Here is a 19,162-nt window from a genome sequence, read left to right as displayed (position 1 = left end):
TTGGCTGCCACTGTCTTCCTCCAGGCAGGGCTCTTGGGGCTGCCAGGGCTGCCACGGTAAGGCTCTGACTGTGGTGCTGCCACCGAACATCTCCAATGCCACGGGGGTGTGCATTGGGAGTTAGATTTCGTTGCTCTTCCAGGTAGCACCCTTCTTCATTAATAGCCTCACAAAGACGATATTTACATCTCTCCCTGGGACACCTCCCAGGCAGCCCAGGATAGCCTGATCTCATCCGATGTTGGAAACTAAGCAGGGTCGGCCTTGGTTAGTATTTGGATGGGAGACCAACAAGGAAGTCCAGGGTCACTATGCAGAGGCCGGCAATGGCAAACCACTTCTGAACGACTTTTGCCTTGAAACCCCTACAGGGTCGCCATAAGTCACCTGTGACTTGACAGCAAAATAAATAAATAAATAAAAATAGGGCACCTCTCCCCTGGTATTAATTTTTTCCTTTCTTCCATTCTTTCTAGGCCTCCATGCTGTAGCCCCCATTGGCCGGCAGTTCATCACAGCTTTCATGCAAAACTACAAGTCGGACTACGCAGGGGCTCAGTTCCAGCTCTTCATCTCTGGCTATGCCTCCTCCACCGGAGTCACCGTCTCAGTCTACAAATCCCGATTCCGGAACAACTTCATCCTCACTCGGGGTCAGACACAAGTTGTGAACATCCCCGTTTACGCCGAGATGTCTGGCACTGCCAAATTCTGCAACACCGTCCTGGTGGAAGCCGATCAAGATGTTTCGGTATTGGCCCTCAACTCCAAGCAGAACACTGCTGACACAAATGTGGTTTATCCCGTACACAGCCTCGGCACAGATTACTACGTCCTCACGCCTGCTGGAGAGGGAGCCGGGTTATATAAGGAATTCTCCATCATTGCGTGTCGCGATCCAGTCAAAGTGAAGATTGACCTCACGGGAAGTGTGAGATTCCAGGACCACGTCTTCCCAGCAGGAACCAAGCTGGAAGTCTCCCTTTCACCCTACGAAGCCGTCCAGTTCCAAAGCCGGCAAGATCTCTCTGGCACTCGCATCAGGTCACTGCAACCGGTGGCGGTGCTGAGCGGCCACAGCTGTGCTCGTGTGAACACCAAATGCAACCATGTAGTGGAACAACTACTGCCTGTGACTAGCTGGGGCCGGGCCTTCTTCGTCCCCCCACTCTCTTTCCAGAAGAAATATGACATCGCATATATCGTTGCCTCCCAGACCACCATTATCACCTACTTCTCTGGTGGGGCCCATAAAAACCAGCTCCTCGTGGCTGGGGCGGTTTTTCAGCTGCAAGTCATATCGTCTGCTCCCCTCTACATCTCAGCCAGCGCTGGCATCCAAGTCTTCTTCTTCTGTACCGGTGGTTCTTATAACGGGATCGCTTTTGACCCCTTCCTCCTCAGTATCCCAGATACATCCAGTTATTGCACCTCTTACTCTCTCAGGAGCCAGAAGGGCTTCAAGAATTATGTCCTCATCATCGCCGAGAAGACGGCTGCTGCCGGGATCGCCATGGATGGACGCCCGTTGATTGGTGTCTCTTGGAAGCAAATTCCAGGATCTGAATATGTGTGGAGCGAGTACAGCCTGGGGGAAAGGTCGAGCCAGTTTATCATGGGCCATCTGGACACCCCCTTTGGCCTGCTGAGTTTTGGCATTGCCAATCAGAATGGCTATGGGGCAATGGCCCTCTGCCAAAGTGGTGAGTCATGACTGGGGACCAGGATCACGGGGCTGAATTTATCGGGAGCAAAGCGCCATCGGTATAACAATGGTTAAAACATAGAATTCTTTCACACAGCCCAAATAATGCACTTTCAACACTTTCAAGGTAGATTTTACTATGTGAATTGGCAAAATCCACTTGCAAACCATTGATAAGATGCAGTGAAAGTGGATTGAAAGTGCATTATTTGGGCTGTGTGAAAGTGCCCATAGTGTAGCAGTTAGAGGGCGCAGAGTGGTAAGCTGCGGTACTGCAGTCCAAAGCTCTGCTCACGACCTGAGTTCGATCCCGACCGAAGTCGGTTTCAGGTAGCCAGCTCAGAGTTGACTCGGCCTTCCTTCCATTATCATTCCTTCTCTCAGAAAAGACATGTTAAGAGGTCTATAAAATTATGCATGGTTTGGAGAGAGTGGACAGGGAGATGTTTTTCTCCCTCTCCCATAATACTAGAACGCGGGGTCATCTGCTGAAGCTGGAAGGTGAGAGATTCAAAACAGATAAAAGGAAGTATTTTTTCACTCAATGCATAGTTGAATCGTGCAACTCCCTGCCCCAAAATGTGGTGGCTGCCAGCTTGGAGGGCTTTAAGAGGGGAGTGGACATGTTCATGGAGGAAAGGGGTATTCATGGCTACTAGTTAAAATGGGTACTAGTCATGATGCATACCTGTTCTCTCCAGGATCAGAGGAGCATGCCCATTATATTAGGTGCTGTGGAACACAGGCAGGACAGTGCTGCTGCAGCCATCATATTTGTGGGCTTCCTAGAGGCACCTGGTTGGCCACTGTGTGAACAGACTGCTGGACTTGATGGACCTTGGTCTGATCCAGCAGGGCTTTTCTTATGCTCTTTAAAAAAAAAAACCAAGAAATTTTCTCCATCCCACCGTCCCACTTGTTATGTTTACCCCCTGTATGGCTGTCTGCCCCATCTCTTTTCTATACATTTTCAACGTCAGTTTCTGCTCCACTGGGTTCCTTCCTATGCCAATAACCCTTTCCATTGCCTTTTCTTGCCAGCCTCTCAACTCCCTCCCAAACCTTCCTGCAGTTCCATGCAATGCCGGAAGAAGGAAGCCTGCCAGATCATCAATGACCACCCAGTTTGCGTTGCCCAGTCCAGTGTCTTCTGCTGGGCCCTGGGTGACCCTCATTACCGGACTTTTGACAAGCGGAGGTACAACTTCATGGGCACCTGCACCTACACCTTGGCCAAGACCTCTGGATCCGATTCAACCCTCCCAGCTTTTCACATTACGGTTAAAAACGAGAATCGGGGCAGGCAAACAGTATCCTATGTTGGATCGGTGACAGTCCAGGTTTATGGGCATCATATAAGTGTGGCCAGGAATGAACGTGGCCTAGTCAGGGTAAGGATCAAATTCTAATGTCATGACTTTTTTAGACATATTGGCCAGGGAACCAGATTGGCCAGGGATCCTGGAGGGGACGAGCTGCGACTCAGTGGTAGAGCATCTGCTTGGCGTGCAGAAGGTCCCAGGTTCAATCCCCGGCATCTCCAGTTAAAGGAACCAGGCAAGTAGGTGATGTAAAAGACCAGCTGTGCCTGAGACCCTGGAGAGCCGCTGCCGGTCTGAGTAGACAATACTGACTTTGATGGACCAAGGGTCTGATTCGGTATAAGGCAGCTTCATGTGTTCATGTGACTGTATAAGCCAGTGCCTAATCAAGTTGGGTCGCCAGATCTGGGCTGGGAGTAGGGTTGCCAACCTCCAGGTGGTGGCTGCAGATCTCCCTCTATTACAACTGATCTCTAGGCGATAGAAATCAGTTCCCCTAGAGAAAATGGCAACTTTGGCGATTGGTCTCTATGGCATTGGAGCCCCTCCCCTCTCCCAACCTCACCCTCCTCAGACTCCACCCCCAAAATCTCCAGGTATTTCCCAACCTGGAGCTGGCAACTCTAGTTGGGAAATCCCTGGAGATTTTTGGGTGTGGAGCCTGGGGAGGGTGGGTTTTGAGAGGGGAGGGAGTGGGGTATAATTCCATGAGACCACCTTCCAAGGCACCCTTTTTGTCCAGGGGAACTGATCTCTATAACCTAGAGACGAGTTATAATTCTGGGAGATCTGCAGCCACCACCTGGAAACTAAATTACAAAGCAAAAAGCCTATGCTGCAATAGCAATGCTGAAGAAAAGAAGGCAGCACAGAGACTCAAACTATATACAATTATTCTCTATTGATCTACTATAAATCTAAACCACTATAGTGCAAACATATACAATATAAGAAACAAACAGACTGACATTTCAAAAATTGTGTGGAAAGATATTCATCTAGGATCCAGAAGGCAGGGATCCAGACAAGACCAGACAAGAATGTGAATTCCGGATAATTAACACGTTTCATATATCTTCATCAGCTTGTCCACTGCAGATTATTTCCACAATTTTCTTAGTTTGAAGTCTCCATGAGATGTGGTATAGTTCAATACTCCAAAGCAGGATGAATAGAAATACTAAAAGCCGACCTCCATGGGTTCAACTAGACACTAGGGGAAATTCCTATGGCATCACTATGTTGAGGCCGTTTTTCTTTTCTTTTACTGGGGCAGGAAGTGGGGGACGGGATGGGTAATTCCTTACCCAGGGCTGTTCAGTGGGAAGCCTATTTGTACGTACAGGTACTAGCTGGAGATCTCCTGCTATTACAACTCAACTCCAGCTGATTACAACTCCACTTTGGCCATTGGACTTTATGACATTGAAATCCCTCCCCTCCCCAAACCCCGCCCTCCTCAGGCTCTGCCTCCAAAACCTTTCATAATACTCCACCAACTGATTTCCCTGCTTGTAGCTAGCAGTCCTACTGTCATGTGATTTAAAAAATACATCTCCTGCTCTGTAAATATCTAGTATATATAAATATCCATTGTAATTTGAGAAATTATTTGGATTTAACGGTGCCACTAGATTTTCTTAATATTTTTTCTCTAATGACTGACATGGCCACATTTGAACAATTATTATGGGATGGCACCATATGCAAGAATAGGAGAGGATCCGTGTTACAAGTTTATACTAGGGCCGAAGAAATTAAGTTTGGGCCGTCTGAAGTTTCTGCATTCTGAAGTGGTACAGTCCTAAGGTCACGGCAGCCCCATATCTGATGACACAGGAGGTGAACAAATTTAGAAGGGCTTTCACATTAGCCAGATGTGGAGCTTTGCCATCGGCCATCCTAGAAGGCAGATATAAAAAAATTCCTCTTTCCGAGAGACTCTGCCCGTGCAATGGTGAAGAAATTGAGACCCATGAACACATCTTCTTATACTGCCCTCTCCATCATGAGTTTAGATCTAAGACTATTCAAGAAACTCTAAGAAATAATACAGGGCCACCTGATAAAATCTGTATCCAATGACTACTGGAAGATAGCAACCCACAAACTTCGAGATGTGTGGCCGAATTCTGTGCTGCTATTGATAAGGCCCGAAAGGATGTAATGTACAAATAGGTACAATTTGATAGATAAACATTTTAGAAGCTAGTTTGCTTACCTTTTTAGATATGGGATTTTATTGATATATTTTATTCTGTGGACTTTTCGATTGTCTGGTATTGTTTTATTACAAATTTATGTTGCTGTTGATTAGATGTTCTACTTTTGGTCAAATGACCGTAAAATAAAGATTGATTGATTGATTGACAGTCCTAAGGTTGCCAGCCTCCAAGATCTCTCCAGGCCCCACTTGAAGGCTGGCATCCCTAATAGCTATGTCCCACTGCAGGGGGTTGAACTAAGGTTGCCAGCTCTGGGTTGGCAAATACCTGGAGATTTTGGGGGTGGAGCCTGAGGAGGACGGGGTTTGGGGAGGAGAGGAACTTCAATGGGGCATAATGCCATGAAGTCCACCTTTCAAATTGGCCATTTGCTCCAGCTGAACTGATCTCTGTCGACTGGAGGTCAGCTGTCGTAGCCGGAGATCTCCAGCTACCACCTGGAGGTTGACATCCCTAGGTTATACCCTTTTTTGGGTCACACCAACTGTATGATTTTATGAACTTTCATAACATTTTTAATGTGCCTCTAATGACCACTTTTACTGTTGTCAGGTGAATAACCAGCGTTCCCGCCTGCCCATCTCCCTCCATGATGGGAAACTGCGTCTCTACCAGAGTGGGAGGTTGGTTGTTATTGAGACCGACTTCTCACTGAAGGTCTTCTATGACTGGAACAGCTACCTGGTGGTGAAGATCTCCAGTAGCTTCTTTGAGAACGTCCACGGCTTGTGTGGCAACTACAATGGGGACCCCGCCGATGACTTCAAAACCATAAGTGGGTCCTTGGCCCTCAGCCCTGTGGAGTTTGGGCACAGCTGGAGGGTGGAAGATGGTGATAGCCTCTGCTGGGATGACTGCCACGGAGAGTGCCAGACTGTGACCGTGGAGTTGCTCATCAGATACAAAGTTGAGCTTTTATGTGGCTGGATCAGCAAAAAAGAGGGCGGCCCATTCAGCCAGTGCCACTCTGTCCTCGATCCGGAGATCTTTGTGGACAACTGTGCCTATGACCTTTATATCTACAAGGGATACAGACAGGCATTGTGCCAAGCACTGGAGACCTACGCAGATGCCTGCCAGAGAGAAGGTGTTGGCTTATCTGACTGGAGGACAATCACTGGCTGCCGTGAGTAGAATTAATTGCTCAGGGGTATAATGGGTATTGAGCCCTGACCTAGATGGCCCAAGCTGGCCAGATCTCATCAGACCTCAGAAGCTAAGCAGGGTCGGCCCAGGTTAGTACTTGGGTGGGAGGCCACCAATAGGGTTGCCAGCTCCGGACTGGGAAACACCTGGAGATTTTGGGGGTGGAGCCTGAGAAGGGAGGGGTTTGGAGAGGGGAGGGACTTCCATGCTGTAGAATACAACTGCCAAAGTGGCCGTTTTCTCCAGGGCAACTGATCACTGTTGCCTGGCGATCAGTTGTAATAGTGGGAGATCTCCAGCCACCACCTGGAGGTTGGCAACCCTAGCCACCAAGGAAGTCCAGGGTTGCTAGGCAGAGGCAGGCAATGGCCAACCACCTCTATTCCTTGAAAATCCTAAACGGTCACCATAAGTTGGCTGCGACTTAACGATGCTTTACACACCTGTGTAATGGGTATTGTACACTGTCATGTTGTGAAACTTTTCAGTAGAGTAGGGTTTAAAAAAGCAAAGAAGTTGAACAACATGAATGGCTTTTTAATTTAGGCAGGCAGCTTGAAAACACAGCGTCTTTCCCATGTCAGATGGCTGGTTTCTATCACTGAGCTTACAATCACCTCTTGATCTCGGCAATAGGAATGGCATCTTCTACGATATGCTTCCTCTAGTGCTTCGTGTCCAATTATCACTACTGGAAGCAACTTGTGGAAGCATATGGAACACATCCTGACCAAGAGGTGCAGCAAGAACATCCCCATGCTCTTCTTCTTTTTTTAACTTTTCACAGCTCTGTCCTGTCCGGAGAACAGTCACTACAAGCTCTGCGGCTCTGCGTGTCCCGCCACCTGCAACGACCAAGCTGCTCCCGCCATCTGTTCCTCGTTGCCTTGCGTGGAGACCTGCCAGTGCGACGAGGGCTTTGTGTTGGATGCCGGGAAATGCATCCCCCAGGCTGCCTGCGGGTGTGTTTTTGAAGGGAAACTCTTCTCCCCCAAGGAGGAGTTCTGGGGAGACGGCACGTGCACAAAGCGTTGCATCTGTGATCCCCAAACCAAGCGAGTGACCTGCCAGACAGTGAGTTGCAAGAGCGGGGAACAGTGCAAGGTCAAGAACGGTATCCAGAACTGCTACCCAACTAGCTATGGCACATGTGCTGCCATTGGCTACACCCACTATCACACCTTTGATGGCCAGAGTTTGAACTTCCAGGGCACCTGTCTCTACCAGTTTGTTGGACTGAGCGAGAAGAGCCAGGGGCTGGTAGATTTCCAAGTCCTGGTGCAGAACATTCACCGAGGCAGCTGGTCCCTGTCCCTTAACAAGCTGGTCAAGGTTCAAGTCTACGGGATGGAGATTATCCTCAGCTGGGCGTATCGGGGAAGAATAATGGTGAGTTTCAGACAGCCGACCTGTATGTCTGTTTCTTCAATAATGTCCAGTAAAGTGAAGCTGGGACATGGTAGCATCTGCGCAGGCTGCAAAATGTCATTGGATGCTTTCACACATCCTGAATAATGCACTTTCAGTCCACTTTCAATGCACTTTGCAGATGGATTTTACTGTGTGAAATGGAGAAATCCACTTTCAAATGGCTGTTGAAGTGCTTTGAAAGTGGAAATTTAGCCCCATTTTCATCTGGTAGTATACCCAGATTTCAGGCAGGAGGTTCCTCACTTCTTCATTCATTCCTTCTACCTTCTTTCTCTGCTTCCAGGTGAATGGTTTGCTGACCCATCTACCCTATAGGCTGGGCTTGCAGCAGATACTCGCCTACAGAAAGGGCTGGAATATGGTGATGGAAACAGATTTTGGTCTCACAATCACTTTTGACTGGCAAAGCCATCTCACAGTCACCGTACCCAGGACCTATGCAGGGGCTCTCGGTGGCCTCTGTGGCAACTTCAATGGCAACAAACAAGATGACTTGACCCCCAAGGACGGTGGGGAAGCTCCAACTACCACAGCTTTGGGTCAGCGCTGGAGGGGGGCAGAATCCCGGGGATGCGGAGGAGTGAGCCTAAAGGTGTGTCCAGATTTGGAAGCGGTTGCCCAGCGCCAGAGAGGCATCAGCGCACAATGTGGGCTCCTCGTGGACAAGAGCGGCCCGTTTAGGGAGTGCCATGGCAAAATTGACCCCGAGATGTTTTTCCTTGATTGTGTCTATGACTTCTGCATGTTCAAAGGTCAACAGGCTGCGCTGGGCCATGTCATTGCCGCCTACGCCATGGCCTGTCAAACCATCCGGGTCACCATCTATATCTGGAGAATCAACATCTTCTGGAGTGAGTATGCATCCATTCTGCTCTTGGTTTCCATTATGTACCTACTGGTCATGAACTGTAATAATAAAGAATTGAATGTTCTGCTCTTGGTTAAAGAGCAACATTGAGATTTTGAGGGGGTTCGGAAGTAGATTCCAATTGTTTCTGGTGCGAGAGGTGCTCTTATTGGCTACTCTGACTGGAATCAGTTCTCTTGGTCTCAAAGATGGAAGGTCTGCCTCACGACCTGAGACCTTTTTAAGTGGAGGTGCCAGACACTGAATCTAGGACCTTCTGCATGCCAAGCATGTGCTCCACTACTAAGCCATGAGCCCTCCTTGCTGATAATTTATTAGCCTGTCTTCTGTTCCTGGCAGTTAATTCCACAGCATGGAAAAGGAGGTTGGAGAGGAATCTGAAGGCCAAGAGATGGCATCATGTAAACAATCACATTTGCATACTGAACTTGCTCCATAGAGTTCAAGATGTTTTATGTGGGTGTGTCTCATTTTTATGTGTTCCTTACACCAACCCTAGGCATTAGGTTAGGCTGAGAGATGGAGGGTTTTCTCATGTTCTCAAGTGAGAGTTTTCTCAAGCTACCCCATGAGCATCAGCAGGGACTTTAAGCCAGGTTTCCAGTTTGAAAACAGAGGATGAGGAACCTTGTGTGCTGAAGGGGGTCTTTCCATGTGCTTACCACACTTATGGTTTACTGCTCCAGAGTACATGCCCCCAAAGAGGACACATGAACACAAACAGCTGCCTTATAAGGAATCAGACCCTTGGCCCATTGAAGTCAGTGTTGTCTACTCAGACTGGCAGCGACTTCCCAGAGTCTCAGGCAGAGATTTCTTTATATCACCTACTGCCAGATCCTTAAACTTGGAGTTGCCAGAGATAGAACCGGGGACCTTCTGCATGCTGAGCAGATACTCTACGACTAAGCCATGGCTAGTTCCCATTTGCCCAGTTATAGCGGGCAGTTGCCCGCCAATTAACAGGGCTGTCTGCTGACCCTCAGCTGGTTGGTGGGCAGAAGCAGGCCAGCTGAAGGGGGGAAGAAATCCACACATGTGGTGTGATGATGTCACTTCTGGGTTTACCATGGAAGTACCGGCATCATGACGGGGATGCTGTAGCATTCTCCCCACAAAACTTTACAGTTTCCATAGAGTTTTTGGAGGGCAGTGCTAGAGTGTCTTGTGTGATGCCAGCACTTCCAGGGTAAACCCGGAAGTGATGTCAACATGCTGCACATTCAGATCTCCACCCTCAGTCCAGCCTCCACAACGCTCCTGCCAGCAGGTGTGATCCAAACCCAATGATTTCTATTAAGCAAAATGGGAAAGGTTCGAAAATGCATGTCTTGCCCTTCTCGTTCCAGAGCCCGTCTGCCCCCAAAACAGCCACTATGAACTCTGCGCCAGAAGCTGTCAACAGACCTGCGGCAGCCTCTATTTGCCCCTCCCCTGCTCGGCACACTGCACGGAAGGCTGTGTCTGCGACCAGGGCTTTGTGCTGAGTGGCGACCGTTGTGTCCCCATGTCTGAATGCGGCTGCGTGTACCAGGACCAGTACTACTCGGCTGGGCAGACCTTCCATCCGACCCGGAAGTGCGACCTGCAATGCGTGTGCCAGGCTGGCGGCGCCGTCACCTGCAAGGAATTCTCCTGTGGGGCCAACGAAGAGTGCAGGGAGGCCAATGGCATCCAGAAATGTCACTCGGTCGGTTCAGCATCTTGCTTGACCACTGGGGATCATCATTATACCACCTTCGACAAATTGCACTTCAACTTCCAAGGCAACTGCACTTATATCCTCGCTAAGACCTGTATCACAGACAAGACACACTTGACGCCCTTCACCGTCAAAGAGGAGAATGAAGCCTGGGGGAGTGGGAAAGTCTCAGTCACCAAGATGATCTCTGTGGAGGTCTATAACAATACACTTACCCTTCTGCAGAATACGAAGGGTCTCGTCAAGGTAGGTCTCTTAATAACATTGGTACACGCATAGGGTTGCCAGCTCTGGGTTGGGAAATACCTGGAGATTTTGGGGCGAAGCCTGAGGAGGGCATGGTTTGGGGAGGGGCTTTAATGCCACTAATTGCCAAAACGGCCATTTTCTTCAGATGAACTGCTCTCTGTCGGCTGGAGATCAGTTGTAATAGCAGGAGATCTCCAGCTAGTACCTGGAGGTTGGCAACTTTGTTCACGCAACAATTGGAAGCTATCAAGGATCCCTCAGAATGTGGATCCTACATACTCTTCTTCCTCTAGGTCAATGGAGTGCTCCAACCGCTGCCCGTAGCCCTTTCCCACGGACGTCTCAGAGTCTACCAGCATGGTGGCAGTGTTGTAATACAAACTGAGTTTGGCCTTGTTGTGCGCTACAACTTGGTTTACCGTGCCATGGTCTCCATCCCAAGCAGCTACCAGGGTCAGATGTGCGGCCTGTGCGGGAACTACAATGGTCGGAAAGATGATGACTTGCTACTACCTAACAGCACTACAGTCTTTGGAGCTGCCTGGAAAGTGTCCATCCCTGGGGCGCTTGGATCCTGCTCAGATGGATGCTCTGGAAACACCTGCCCAGTCTGCGATGACAGGAAGAAGGACATCTTTAAGCTGCGCAATTACTGCGGGCTGCTCACTGCATCGGATGGGCTCTTCAGTGCTTGCCACAGCAAAGTGGACCCCAGTTTGTATCTCGAAGATTGCATCTATGACCTGTGCCTGGGCAATGGGGACAGCCAGGTCTTGTGCCAGAGCATCGAGAGCTATGTGTCTGCTTGTCTCGAGGGTGGGGTCTCTGTCCAGCCTTGGAGGAATCAGTCCTTCTGCCGTGAGTACTGTTGAATGCCATTACATGAGTACTATCTTCTGCCATTATACCGCCTTGTAAAGGTGTGCATTTGGCTAAAGTCGAACCAGAACACACACCCCCACACACACACAAACATACACACAAAATACCTTTCTGGTATTTTGGCGGCAGATAAAGGGAGCCGAAAGAAGCAGATCCTGGACAATGCTGAATGCCCTGCCTCTATTTTCCTCCCTCTTTCCCTCTTCTCCTCCCTCCCCCCTTACTTACCTGCTGCAGCCCAGCACTTGGCTCCCCCTCCCCCACTGTCTCTGTGATCGGAGGCTGCAGGGGAGGGCAAATGGAGGGCTGGGCTGGAGCCTGGCTGCCTGCTGGCTCCGACCTTGAAGAGGTTGGGTCAGCCTGCAGTGTGGATCTGAAAGCCCCAGCAACGCGGGAGCCTAGCATTCAGCTCTATGCTATGTATTTTTCGAGTTCATGTTTTACAAACCCCAAAATTTTCGATTGTCTGGAAAGCCGAATCCATTAGATTCGGCTTGTTGTATTTTTCAAAAATTTCCGGGTCTATTAAACCCAAACCTGAAAAATAACAAAAAAGTTGCATAGCCTTGCTGAATTCCGTGTTATGAGTAATATCTTGCTGTGAGTATTGAATTCTGCTGGGAGTTCTGTCTTTTGAATCTTGCCGAATTCCATGCCATGAGTACTGTCTCCTGCTATGAGTACTGTCATGCTGAATTCCATGACCATTCAAGTCAGTCTCATTCAGACTTGACTGAACTGCAGTTGACTGCAGTTGGCAGAATGACTCAAGACTTTTTAGCTATGCCTTCAACCATTTTCTAGGACTCTGCAAGCAGTGCAAAGTGAGGAAAGAAGCCTGTGACTTCGATCCCTTGTGTCCTATTTTCTCTGTATTTGTTGGTTGTGGACCATAATAAATACCTTTGCTTTGCCCTGGGAATGCCTCCCGGGCCCCCGGAACGCCCCGGGAACGCCTCCCGGGATGCCGGTGCAGGCTTTGATGGTGGTGGGACACCGGCGTCCTATTTTCTCTTCCTCCTCTGTCTAATCTTCCTCTTGAGACCCCAGGCACATTTATTTGCTCCCTTCATTCCTAGATCTTAAAGATTAAGAACACCTTTCCCAACATTGTGATCTCTCTCCATTGTAGCTCTGAGCTGCCCACCCAATGGCCACTACGAGCTCTGTGCCGACACCTGTTCTACTGACTGTGCTGGCATCACGGAGTCCCGAACGTGCCCCGAGACTTGCTCGGAGGGCTGCCAGTGCGATGATGGATTCTTCTTCGATGGTCTTGGCTGCGTCACTGTGGAGAGCTGCGGATGCTTCGCCAATGGACGCTATTATAAGGTGCTGCCCCCTACAGGAGGGATCCTTGCAGTGTCTTGAGTATATGGAATTGGATCGTTCCACCTACCAGCATGGTGTAGTGGTTAAGAGAGGTGGTTTGGAGCGGTGGACCCTGATCTGGAGAACTGGGTTTGATTCCCCACTTCTCCACATTAGCGGTGGACGCTAATCTGGTGAACTGGATTTGTTCCCCCACTCCTCCACATGAAGCCAGCTGGGTGACCTTGGGCTAGTCACACTCTCTCAGCCCCACCTACCTCACAGGGTGTCTGTTGTGGGGAGGGGAAGGGAAGGTGATTGAAAACCAGTTTGATTCTTCCTTAAGTGGTAGAGAAAGTTGGCATATAAAAACCAACTCTTCTTCTTCATCATCACCAAAAGATACATTTACCAGTTAAAATTATGCTAGAGTTGCAAGTAATGTTTTGCTCTTCCTTGGCAAATGCTAACACAGCCCAACGAGACAGTCCTGCTGAATGAATGCCAGCAAGTGTGCAGCTGCATCCCTGGCCAGGGGGTCATCTGCAATTCCCACAGCTGCGGCAATAATGAAACCTGCGAAATCCAGGATGGGATCATGACCTGCATCAATCGAGGTGATGAAAAGACCGACGGAGCTTTTGGGAGAGGCATTTTGAGGAACTGGCTGACCTGGGTCTCACCTGGGCAGGAGGCATAGGGAATAACAAACCCCCTTGGCATTCAAGAGAAGGGGTCACCCCCAGTGGGGAGGTTCTTGTGTGAAATGCCTCCCCTCTCCTCTTGTATCTTCAGCACAATCAGCCTAAATTTTTTTGAGATGCCAAAAAAATTACTGGAAGTCCCTGGCCCAAGAGAAGTCTGATTGTCCTCGACCAGGGCCATGGCCTTTTTGGCTGTGGCTCCTGCCTGTGGAATTCTCTGTCTGGGGAGACCAGCTGCTCTATTACATCCACCAGTCACCGGGCAGAGACACCCCATCTATATGCTCCCTTGGTCCTCCTCTCCACTTACTTTGCAGATGATCTGTTAGTTTCAGGGGTTAACTCTGCTGGGAGCATACGGTACCATTTTTATTATTATTTGTTATTGTATAGAGTTTAATCGGTTTTAACTGTTCTTGGTTTTAAATGCATATATGACTAAATAAAAAGGGCTGCATTAAGGGAGCCTGAAATGGGCACAGATGGGGGGGGGGTTGGGAAATGGGGCTGGGCAACAGATGGATCCGGTTGGCACCCTCAGGCAAAATTCGTGGCTACTTTTGGCCACTTGGTGAGACACCCAATAAAGAGTCTCTTGGTATCCCATGAAGAGTCTCTTGGCCAGCACATTTACTATGGCACAGGCTTAGATGGGCTAGAGTGAACTCTTTCACATGTGCCTTTTCTCCAGAGATGCTTTGGCCACAGTACATGTTTTTAATCTTTAAAGTGCCAGGGGACTTTTTTCTACATAAAAGTAGGCAGCCCCCCTCCCCTCCGCTGAAAGTTAAAAATAGTTCAGGAATTGGTGCTTGCGGTCTATATATACACTTCTCCCACTTCCACTGTTGGTTCACAGATTTTGCAGATTTCTGTATTGTTTCACAAGCTGGCAAGACCTGTTTGGCCAGAGGAGAACAAATATATTCATTATGCCTCGGGACGTGAAGCCTTGCTTGAGCGGTCTCTTTAAAGCAATTGATTTGTTTAGAGAATTCATAGGCTGCCTCTCTAGAGAACTGCATGAAACAGCTCACAAGTAAAAACAGGACTATAATAGCATTAAAATCAACACCATACGTTTATCCATGTTAAAAACAAAAGAGGAACTTTTAATAAAACAGCATAAAAGAACCAAGGAACAACCTTCTGCCATCCGTAAGCAGTTCCCAAGCTAGAAGCAGATCATAAAAGATTTTTTTTTTTAAAAAAAGACCTTAGTTTGCTATGTGAAAACCAGAGCTAGAGCTGATGCACACTTTAGAAGGAAATGTGGTGAGATATACTACGGGTTGCCTCTAGGGAGCTGTATGCGTCCTTGGCCTTTGAAGATCAGTCTCTTCATTTCATGCTTTTCATGTATATGCCAATGAACTCATCACAGTACTCCCAAACTATTGCACAAGAGTACAAAAGGTCATTTATGCATGGGAGTTTTGCCGGAGGTTTGTTGTTAACTGGACCCACACTTTCCTGTTTGGAATCTCTGCACCAGCAGTCTCCAAACTCAAATCAAGCCCCGCCCCTTTAAATGCTGCTTTGTAATTGGCTTACTTTGCAGTTCTCACTGTGAGAGAAGATTCCCCCCTAAAAAACCCAATTGCTGCATAAAAAAGCATTTTAAGAGCAAAAAAACCCCTGAGCAATCTGAAAGAAAGGGGTGGGGGGAAGAGAAATCCATGCCTCGGTTTTAAAAAGGCTTTCTTTTACTGAGAAAGAGCTCTGAGGAAGCAGGAAGCAGGAAGTTTTTTGAATCCCCACCTCTTTGCATGCTGCTTTGTGATTGGCTGTGAGAGAAAACCAGCTTTGGTTTCCCCTGCTTTGCCTTCTGCACTGAGATTTCAGCCAAGCTGAGCTCAGGGGAGAAGGAAGAGTCGGGTTAACAGAGGAATGGGAAGACATGGACTTTGTGAGGGCTGGGCATGAGGTCATCTCTAATGGATGGAAAACTCATGCACAACTTCAAGGAACAACCGAGTCAGACAGGGGGCGAATGTGAGTTCAAGTTCCCATGCATAAATGACCATAGTGCCTCTGATATGGTTAACCTTTGGAAATAGGCCCCCAAACACATCTGTGAGAAAATATTCGCAAATCAATAGATCACCCAACACGTCCAATGAATAGGAGACAATGGAAAGATTTGCAATCAACACCGAAATCTTGGGTTCTTTGCCAGAAGGTTCTTGCGCGGGATCTCTGCTGTGCCATAACCTCTGCAATGTCTTCTTTCAGATCCTTGCAAATCATTAAAGTGTCGGATCAAGGAGACCTGCAAGCTAGAGAACGGCCGGGCGATGTGTGTCCCGCTCTACAACGGGAGCTGCTGGAGTTGGGGGGACCCGCACTACCATACCTTCGACGGGCGGGAGATCGATTTCCAGGGCACCTGCACCTACACCCTTGCCAAGTACAGTGGCAATGACTCCATGCTGGAACCATTCAGAGTGGATGAGAAAAATGATAACCGAGGCAGCCAGGCCATTTCCTTTGTGAAAATAGTCAACATCTATGTGCGCGGACACAACATCTCCATCCACAGGAAGGAAGTTGGCAAAATCCGGGTGAGTCTATATCATGTTGCCTATACAACTTAGCATCAAGTCAGAACATGACGTAACAGAGAAGGTCCCTCGGGAACACGGCTGGTAGTAGAGGTTGGTAGGGCCACTTGCCACAGGCTTTGGGCCATCATCGTTGGTCGGCACATCCTGGACAGGTTTCAGGAATGCATGCGGTCTCTGACCCTAATGTGTTCCACCTAAAAATCGCTGCTCGGCTCTGCCCTCTGCAGTACTGGAAGGGAAATTTTTAAAAAGACTCCTGTAGTAGTGGAGAACCGGACACACTGGGACATGTCTTTCTTGGGTGTAGTTATTATAATGAGGACCAGATGAAGATTCTAGCCCCCCTTTTGAGAAAGAGTGCTGGCTATCCCTAATCCAGTAGAGTCAATATCCTCTTTAAGGATGCATTTCCACAGGTAACAAAGCTGGTGGCCAAGTTCTGTAAAATAGTATATAATTTCCGGAAATTTAACCAGAAACGAAAAGTTGTTTGCCGTTGTTGGTTGTTTAAATTGACACTCCTTATTAGTTTTTAATCATTTTAAAGATATTAACATTTTGTATAGCGTTTTAACCAAAATGTATTGGTTTTATACTGTTGAAATGGCATAATTTTCTCAAATTGTATTTTTGGTCTAATGACCGTAATAAAATTGTGTGCATGTAGGAGAAAGGCAGGCGTATAACTAATTTTAATAAATAGAGGCCACCTAAGAATCACACAGGCATGAGAAATTAACAACACACACACACACACACACATAGGATATATTGTAAAATAGACCTTAGTTGTGGAAATGATAAGGGGATGGGATTCAGGGAAAGTGTGATACATCCACTGTTCTCAGTTGCTTTAAGAAAGCAGATTTTCTTCATAATTCAGATTTCCCATCAGATACTATAAACAGGAGTCTTATGGCCCCTTAAAGACAAACAAGATTTAATTCCAGCATAAGATTTCATGGGCTCTAGCCCACTTGGTCATATGTCTACCAGCAGGGGTCAAGTCCACAAAAGCTTATGGGTAGATCTATATGGCAGGGCTTTTCTGTGTTCTTTTCCCGGCCGCCATGACACTTTTGCCCTGGCAATGGGTCATCCACATAGTCCTTTTCACTACACTTTTGATGCTCAATCCCTGCGACTGCCATTCTCCTTCTTGATGCCAGGTAATTGAGGGAAAAAAAGGTAATTGACATATCACCATAGCACCGAGATATGTCAAGTACTGATCTCAAGCTATAACAATATGTCAGTTACATTTGGCAATTGGTAACTGACATATGGCTATAGTTTACAGGCGGTAGTTGACATATAGTTATAGCTACCCTTTTGGGATTACCGTCATATCATAGAATCTGTAGACTGTTATGAGTCTGAAATAATCAGCTAGCAAATGCAAGAAGGTGACATAGATTATTCAGGAGATTAGAAATCTAATAGCCTTGAGAGCCAGTGTGGTGTAGTGGTTAAGAGTGGTGGACTCTAATTTGGAGAACCAGGTTTGATTCCCCACTCCTTCACATGAGTGGCAGACTCTAATCTGGTGGACTGGATTTGATTCCCCACTCCTCCACATGAGCGGAGGACTCTAATCTGGTGAACTGTGTTGGTTTCCCCACTCCTACACAAGAAGCCTGCTGTGTGACCTTGGGCTAGTCACAGTTCTCTCTGAACTCTCTCGGCCCCATCTACCTCACAAGATGTCTGTCTTGGGGAGAGGAAGGGAAGGGGACTGTAAAACTGGTTTGAGACTCCTTTCAGTAGAGAAAACCGGGGTATAAAAACCAAATCTTCTCCTTCCCCTTCCCCTTCCCCTTCCCCTTCTCCTTCTTCTCCTCCTCCTCCTCCTCCTCCTCCTCCTCCTCCTCTTCCTCTTCCTCTTCCTCTTCCTCTTCCTCTTCCTCTTCCTCTTCCTCTTCCTCCTTCTCCTTCTCCTCCTCCTTCTCTTCCTCCTCCTCCTTCTCCTCTTCCTCCTCCTCCTCCTTCTCCTCCTCCTCCTCCTCCTCCTCCTTCTCCTTCTCCTTCTCCTTCTTCTCCTCCTCCTCCTCCTCCTCCTCTTCCTCCTCCTCCTCCTCTCTCGCTATAATGTTCTGTGATAGAGGTAGAAACGTTAATGCAGAAACATTAATGATTCTACCCCCTTTCTCCAGCTGAATGGTGTCATCACCAACCTGCCTGTGACTCTGGATGATGGGAAGACACAGATCTTCCAGAGTGGTCTGCAAGCCATACTCCAGACTGACTTTGGGCTGGTCGTTTCTTATGACTGGAGCATGATGGTGGAGATCACCCTGCCCAGCAGCTACTATGGCACCATCTGTGGCCTCTGTGGGAATTTCAACCAAAACCCAGACGACGATATGGCGATGCCCAATGGCAAGCTGACTGCTTCCATGGTGGAATGGGGTGGAAGCTGGAAAGTGAAGGACCGGGACCCTTTCTGCTGGGACTTTTGCAAGGGGGACTGCCCGGTTTGTGAAGAGGAGCAACGCCGGCGCTTTGAGAGCGAGGAGTTCTGTGGGCTGGTCAGCAAAACAGACGGGGGTCCCTTCTGCGACTGCCACCCCCAGATAAACCCTGATGACTTCTTCGACAGCTGTGTCTATGACGTCTGCCTCAATGGTGGTGCCAAAAACATGCTGTGCCAAGCTCTGAGTGCCTACGCTACCAACTGCCGCAAGGAGGGTGTGGTCATCCAGGACTGGAGAGCTCAGAGTGGCTGTGGTGAGTGCGAATCCCGGCACAGAAGCAAAGCCGAATTCCTGCATCTCATAACTAGTTGCACTAGCCCGGGCTGTTTATGACTTGAAAGCTAGAATAAATCCAATGGTGGTCTAAGGAAAGTCCAACTCCTATAAAACTGCCCATTGCCTTTAATAATGCAGCCCTCAGATAGATTCTGCAAATGATAAATATTAACCATTCTGATTTGCATGGTTGGTTCTGAACAATGCATAATGCATTGACGATGGTTTGACAAGAAAAAGAAGAGTTGGTTTTAATATGCCGCTTTTCTCTACTTTTAAGGAGTCTCAAAACGGTTTACA

General features: G+C 48.2%; 1 protein-coding gene across 1 annotated transcript in view; it reads left to right on the top strand.

Moving 5' to 3' along the window:
* The first annotated feature begins 1,582 nt into the window (after window positions 1-1,582).
* LOC130474706 (IgGFc-binding protein-like) overlaps window positions 1,583-19,162 on the top strand; it is a 40,868-nt gene continuing 23,288 nt past the window's right edge. The window contains exons 1-11 of the mRNA XM_056846403.1: window positions 1,583-1,703; window positions 2,747-3,096; window positions 5,805-6,378; window positions 7,186-7,787; window positions 8,113-8,680; window positions 10,047-10,645; window positions 10,942-11,506; window positions 12,663-12,862; window positions 13,317-13,458; window positions 15,781-16,109; window positions 18,266-18,839. Of these exons, the coding sequence (XP_056702381.1) occupies window positions 1,616-1,703; window positions 2,747-3,096; window positions 5,805-6,378; window positions 7,186-7,787; window positions 8,113-8,680; window positions 10,047-10,645; window positions 10,942-11,506; window positions 12,663-12,862; window positions 13,317-13,458; window positions 15,781-16,109; window positions 18,266-18,839 (4,591 nt within the window). The 5' untranslated portion in view covers window positions 1,583-1,615. The remainder of the gene's footprint in view (window positions 1,704-2,746; window positions 3,097-5,804; window positions 6,379-7,185; window positions 7,788-8,112; window positions 8,681-10,046; window positions 10,646-10,941; window positions 11,507-12,662; window positions 12,863-13,316; window positions 13,459-15,780; window positions 16,110-18,265; window positions 18,840-19,162) is intronic.

Source organism: Euleptes europaea, chromosome 3 (assembly GCF_029931775.1).
Source record: "Euleptes europaea isolate rEulEur1 chromosome 3, rEulEur1.hap1, whole genome shotgun sequence".
NCBI lineage: Eukaryota > Metazoa > Chordata > Lepidosauria > Squamata > Sphaerodactylidae > Euleptes > Euleptes europaea.
Note: the sequence above shows the minus strand (reverse complement) of the source record. Positions and strands in the feature narration are given on the sequence as shown.